At 47.5% G+C, this 238-nt stretch overlaps 1 protein-coding gene across 1 annotated transcript; it reads right to left on the reverse strand.

Moving 5' to 3' along the window:
- Window positions 1-3: 3 nt before the first annotated feature.
- CSUI_009648 (uncharacterized protein) lies at window positions 4-233 on the reverse strand (the record flags this gene model as incomplete). Its single annotated transcript, XM_068069760.1, has 1 exon — window positions 4-233. A coding segment is annotated over exon 1 (102 nt), but the record flags the coding sequence as incomplete, so codon positions are not given.
- Window positions 234-238: the final 5 nt, after the last annotated feature.

Raw genomic sequence — 238 nt, forward strand, 5'->3', positions numbered from 1 at the left:
AGAGAAAGACAGGAGAAGAAAGAAGAGAGGGACAAGGATCGAAGGCTGGATCTTCCACCAGATTGGATGAGGTAAAGAGGCGGTTTAGGAGCATACAGCGCCGCCATCTCGCACCTACCAGGAACTGGAGCAACTAATAGAGCGCGGGAAGAAGCGAAGCAAGTCTAGCTCTTCCCATTCATCGCACTTCTAAGATACAAGAAACTTCGAAGAATAAGAAAGAAAGGGTGAGAAAGAA

Source organism: Cystoisospora suis, assembly GCF_002600585.1.
Source record: "Cystoisospora suis strain Wien I chromosome Unknown contig_5850, whole genome shotgun sequence".
Lineage (NCBI taxonomy): Eukaryota > Apicomplexa > Conoidasida > Eucoccidiorida > Sarcocystidae > Cystoisospora > Cystoisospora suis.